At 47.6% G+C, this 5,972-nt stretch overlaps 1 protein-coding gene across 1 annotated transcript in view; it reads left to right on the top strand.

Annotated features, from left to right (window-relative positions):
- Positions 1-5,972, top strand: part of PAN2 (poly(A) specific ribonuclease subunit PAN2) — a 15,060-nt gene that overhangs the window by 845 nt on the left and 8,243 nt on the right. The window contains 6 exon segments of the mRNA XM_007467721.1: positions 5-412; positions 3,731-3,900; positions 4,012-4,132; positions 4,261-4,338; positions 5,024-5,291; positions 5,707-5,972. Coding sequence (XP_007467783.1) covers positions 131-412; positions 3,731-3,900; positions 4,012-4,132; positions 4,261-4,338; positions 5,024-5,291; positions 5,707-5,972 — 1,185 coding nt within the window. The 5' untranslated portion in view covers positions 5-130.

A 5,972-nucleotide genomic window follows, 5' to 3' on the forward strand; every position in this document is an offset into this window, starting at 1 on the left:
GCAGGTCAGGATGTTCATTCTAGGTACACTGGTGTCACCCTGCTGAAGGCTGGGTCAGGCATCCAAAGGGGCTGTGGCAAGGGAGGGTGTGACACGGGTCTAATCTGCTGCCATCATCATCATCATCATCATGAACTTCGAGGTTCTGGACCCTGGACTAGCAGAGTATGCCCCAGCCATGCATTCTGCCCTGGATCCTGTCCTGGATGCCCACCTGAACCCAAGTCTGCTACAGAATGTGGAGCTGGACCCGGAGGGAGTGGCCTTAGAGGCTCTTCCCGTCCAGGAGTCAGTGCACATAATGGAAGGTGTCTACTCTGAGTTGCACAGTGTGGTGGCTGAAGTGGGTGTGCCTGTCTCCGTCTCCCACTTTGACTTGCACGAGGAGATGCTGTGGGTGGGAAGCCATGGGGTAAGAACTGTACTCCTTTGTAATGGCTGGACGGAGATGTTGGAGGTCTTTTATCTGGTTTTAATCCAAGAACAGATGCTTTGCAGGGAGCCAGAACTGAGTTGAGGTGATGAAAGTTAGCTGGGTCTCCAAGTCAAGCCAAGAGGAGGGGAGTGGAGGGAGAAAGAGGGAGTCATAGGATCCAGAGATGGGTTACATAGGTGTTCTTTTTCAGAAGGCATCCCAATTCTACCACAATTTGCCCATTCCATGCTTTGATTAATCTTAATAACTGTACACATCAGTTAGCCTATAGCCATCTAAATATAGTCTCTAATGCTCCTTCTCTGTTTTCCATTTTTATAATTGTAGAATATTTTCTTTTCTGGCCGTGCCGCATGGCTTGTGGGATCTTAGTACCCCCAACCAGGGATCAAACCCGGGCCCTTGCAGTGAAAGCGCCAAGTCCTAACCACTGGACCACCAGGGAATTCCCTAATTATAGAATGTTTAGTGCGTGTTTCTGCATGTGTTACATGGAATCATTTTGTCTTTGGCTGATTATAATCTCTCTGGGAGCAGTTATCATTGTTAATTTCTTAAAATGTATCCATATTGCCAATATGCTAGGGAGCCCAAAGATTTTGTAAGAAATAACATGGTATTCTTGGTTTACTAATTTACCTTCCATAGGGCGGGAATTGTTTTTCCATTGGAATGAGTGGATGTTTTTGGTAATATACTCATTTCAGTAGGCAGTATCTACTGACAGGCTAGACCCAGGGAATAAAGCTGAATAAAACATAATCCTTGCCCTCCGGAGTTCACAGGACAACAAGGAAAACAAAAAAAAACATATGAACAGATAATTTTATGGCACTTTAAAAGAAACTAAAATGTTTCACTTAATAATTATGAATTTAGGATATAAACTAATAAATGCCAGTGTGAAAATACATACTGAGTGTTGGTGAGCATAGAAGAGGATTAGGGGATCTCCAGAAGGAAGTGACACCTGCACTGAGTCTTGAGAGATGAGTAGGAGTCAGGTGAAGAAGAGAAGGAAATGCTATCTTGGCAAAAGCAACGGGGTAAACAGTGATTCCCAAGATATTGTATAGCATGATGATTGCAGAGTGCAGGAACTATAAGCAAGTAGGGTTTACTGGACTAGACGATGAAGCTGAAGAGTTAGACATTTCTTCAGCCAGTGTTTTTTGAGCACCTTTAAGGTGCCAGACCTTGCTCTGGGGTCTAAGTTTGTAATAAGCATTTTAAAAGGCAACACAAATATATTTATGACATATCAGGTGTTGCTTAGAATCCTTAAGAAAAATACAGTGGAATAAGGGAGTTGAGGTATCGAAGGGTGGGAGGTGTTGCTATTTTACATAGTTGGTCAAGGGAAGGGCTCTCTGATAAAGTCACATTTGAGTAGAGACCTGGATGCAGGCCAGGATGTCCATTTTAATCTCCCTAGAAGGGAGCCATGCAGATATTGGGGGGAGAACATTCTAAAAAACCTCATATGCTATGTTAAAAGAGTTGGACTGATTCTTCAGTCCACTGAAGGTTTTTATCCAGAAAGACAAGGTCCGGTTTGCATCTTAGGTGGAGTGCTGAGGTAGCAGCATAGAGTTTGATTTAAGGGGAATGGGGCAGGACTCTGAGGTCAGTGTGCAGTATGTTGTAGTAGTTTACATAAAATACATGGAAGGCCTGAATGAAGCACTGTAGAGATTTATACATGAGAACAGATTCGAGAAATATTTAGGAAGTAAAATAAATAAGATTTAAGTCAACTACCAGTGACTTACTCCACTGAGTAGATCATGGTACCATAGGGAGTACAGTTAAGAGGAATTGAAATGGGGTAAAGATGGTGAATTTTTTTTAAAATTAATTTATCTTTGGCTGCGTTGGGTCTCCGTTGCTGCATGCGGGCTTTCTCTAGTTGTTGCCAGCGGGGGCTACTCTTCGTTGTGGTGTGTGGGCTTCTCACTGCTGTAGCTTCTCTTGTTGCGGAGCACGGGCTCTAGGCTCGCAGGCTTCAGTAGTTGCAACACTCGTGGGCTCTAGAGCGCAGGCTCAGTTGTTGTGTCACACGGGCTTAGTTGCTCTGAGGCGTGTGAGATCTTCCCGGACCAGGGCTCGAACCGATGTCCCCTGCATTGGCAGGTGGATTCTTAACCACTGCCCCACCAGGGAAGCCCAAGATGGTGAATTTGATTTAGGATGTAACAGTTTGAGATTCTCATGGGATATCTAAAGAGAGACATATAGTAGGTATTTGGATGTATAAGTCTGAAGCTTGAGGCAGTGGTCTGGGCTGGAGGAGAAAAGTAGGATTCATCAACTTTAAAATGAATGGTTAAAACCTTAAGAGTGGGTGAGATTATCTAGGAAGAAAAGTAGAGTGAGAAGATAGTGGGCTGGGAATAGCCATGTTTCAAGAGTGGTCATAAGGGTTGCACATAAGGAGAAGATAGTGAGCTAAGAGTCAGGAGAGAAACCAGGAGTGGATGATGTCATAGGAGCCAAGGATGGCATGAGTTTCACATTCTCTCTATTCCAGCCTGTGACCCACAGTACACATTTCCCAGTTGGCTGGTAGAGATTATGACTTGACTGTGGGGACTTCCCTGGTGGCGCAGTGGTTAAGAATCCGCCTGCCAATGCAGGGGACACGGGTTCGAGCCCTAGTCCGGGAAGATCCCACATGCCTCGGAGCAACTAAGCCCGTGCGCCACAACTACTGAGCCTGCACGCTAGAGCCCACGAGCCACAACTACTGAGCCTGCGTGCTGCAACTACTGAAGCTCGTGAGCCTAGATCCCGTGCTCCGCAACAAGAGAAGCCGCCGCAGTGAGAAGCCCACGCTCCACAATGAAGAGTAGCCCCCGTTCGCCACAACTAGAGAAAGCCTGCGCACGTCAACGAAGACCCAAAGCAAGCAAAAATTAAATAAATAAATTTATTAAATGAAAAAAAAAGACTGTGGAACATATGAAAGCCAGCTGTCCATTGGAGGATTGAACCCATGTCCCTGACCTTCTGAGCACTGTTCTAAGCAACTGAGCCATTACCTATTCAGCAAGGACATTGTGAGGATAAAATGAGGTAGAGTTTATAGAACTACTTTGTGAAGCATTAAACAAACATAAGATAGTATTATCAGTGTTTTTATCACTAAGATTGGTGCTCAGCCTTATGCCTTAGTCACTGCTAGCCAGAAAGGCCAGGCAAGAATGGAGAAAAACTGAGCAATGTCCAGTCTCTGTATCTGGAATGGCCTTGCCCCTCCACTCAGGATGTCTCTCATCTTTTTGTCCACTACAGGGCCATGCCACGTCATTTTTCGGCCCAGCTTTGGAACGCTACTCATCATTTCAGGTCAATGGCAGTGATGACATTCGGCAGATCCAAAGCCTGGAGAATGGCATCCTTTTTCTTACCAAGAACAACCTGAAGTATATGGCCCGTGGAGGCCTTATTATATTTGATTACCTGTAAGTAGTTTCTCACCTCTGGACTGGGAAAGAGGGTCCCTCACAGAGTGGGAAGTCTAGAGAATTGGAAACTTTTGAGACCCTGGCCCCTTAGCTTTTCCTCTCTCACAGGCTGGATGAGAGTGAAGATATGCACAGTCTGCTGCTGACTGACAGCAGCACTCTGCTCGTTGGTGGGCTGCAGAACCACATATTGGAGATTGACCTTAACACTGTCCAGGAGACTCAGAAGGTACAAGCAGGGCCTGAGGTTATTGGGGGGAGTATTAGCTGGAAATGCCTGTGATGTGTGCGACCTTTCTGTTCCTTTGGTCTGTGGGAAGAATCATTCTCACTGGTTTCTCCCGCTTCCCTCCACAGTATGCAGTTGAGACCCCTGGAGTCACTATCATGAGACAGACGAATCGCTTCTTCTTCTGTGGCCACACATCTGGCAGGGTGACTGACTACGTTCCACTTTTCCTCCCACCATGGGGCCTGTTTCACCAGATATGTGATTGGGCTCTGCCTTTTCCTCATTTCTGGGGCTGTAGTTGGAGGGTGGGAGGAATGGATTGAGTTCCTACTTAGCCATGTTATACTATGAGATTATCTTTCAGCCTGATGTTTTCTGTTGTAAATGGGTATCTCAGAGGCAAAGGGGTAAACAAGAGCTCTCTTTGGGGTCCCATCCAGCTCTTGGTGTCTGTTTTTGCTTTTTTTATGCTTTAATTGTCAGTATCCTAGAGCCGTAGTTTTTTGTGTTTTGTTTTTTTTTGCGGTATGGGGGCCTCTCACTGTTGTGGCCTCTCCTGTTGCGGAGGCTCCGGACGCGCAGGCTCAGCGGCCGTGGCTCACGGGCCCAGCCGCTCCGCGGCATGTGGGATCTTCCCGGAGGAGGCTCCGGACGCGCAGGCTCAGCGGCCGTGGCTCACGGGCCCAGCCGCTCCGGCGGCATGTGGGATCTTCCGGACTGGGGCACGAACCCATGTCCCCTGCATCGTCAGGTGGACTCTCAACCACTGCGCCACCAGGGAAGCCCAGAGCCATAGTTCTTAGGGTAGGGGCCTCACAAGGTTGGGTAGGTGGCAGGTCCTCTTCCTGATAGCAGCGTTGGCAGATAACCAAGTTCTCTCTTCTTCAGGTTTCCCTGCGAGACCTCCGTACTTTTAAGGTGGAGCATGAGTTTGATGCCTTCTCAGGGAGTCTGTCGGATTTTGATGTGCACGGCAACCTGCTAGCCACTTGTGGTTTCTCCAGCCGCCTCACCGGCCTGGCCTGTGACCGTTTCCTCAAGGTGTATGATCTACGCATGATGCGTGCCATCACACCACTTCAAGTTCATGTGGATCCTGCCTTCTTACGCTTCATCCCTACATATACTTCTCGTCTTGCTATCATCTCCCAGTCAGGTATGAAGGGGATGTGGGATGGGGTAGGAGGAGTCAATGAGTGAAGGGGAACTAGGCACAAGAAGAAGTGTGCTTCCTGGAATTTCTTTGTTGGGGAAAAAGTAACCTTTCTGAGGGATCTCAGGGTCTCACTTAGGTTTGGTAAGAGATTAGAGCTTTTATTTTCTCCGAGTGTGAAGAACACATATGGAAAAAATATCGGTAGAGCAGGCAAAACAACTTTAGAATTGTCATTTGCTGGGTAGCAAACCTCTCTGTGGTTTATGGGAAGGCATCAGATGGTACTTTCTCTTATCTCTAGGAATGGATTTGGGGCCCATCTTTGCTTGATACCAGGGGAAGAGGGTAGGAAGGGCATAAAAGGATGGCTCCCTTTCATCTTCAAGGGCTCAGTGGGCTTCCTTCTCCCTCCTAGGGCAGTGCCAGTTCTGTGAGCCCACAGGCCTGGCCAATCCAGCAGACATCTTTCACGTGAATCCTGTGGGGCCTCTGCTAATGACATTTGACGTGTCAGCCAGCAAGCAGGCCCTCGCCTTTGGGGATTCTGAGGGCTGTGTGCATCTCTGGACTGATTCCCCTGAGCCTTCCTTCAACCCCTACTCCCGTGAGACCGAGTTCGCTTTGCCCTGTCTCGTGGACTCACTGCCTCCTCTGGACTGGAGCCAGGACCTGCTGCCTCTT

Source organism: Lipotes vexillifer, unplaced genomic scaffold (genome assembly GCF_000442215.2).
Source record: "Lipotes vexillifer unplaced genomic scaffold, Lipotes_vexillifer_v1.1 scaffold387, whole genome shotgun sequence".
Lineage (NCBI taxonomy): Eukaryota > Metazoa > Chordata > Mammalia > Artiodactyla > Lipotidae > Lipotes > Lipotes vexillifer.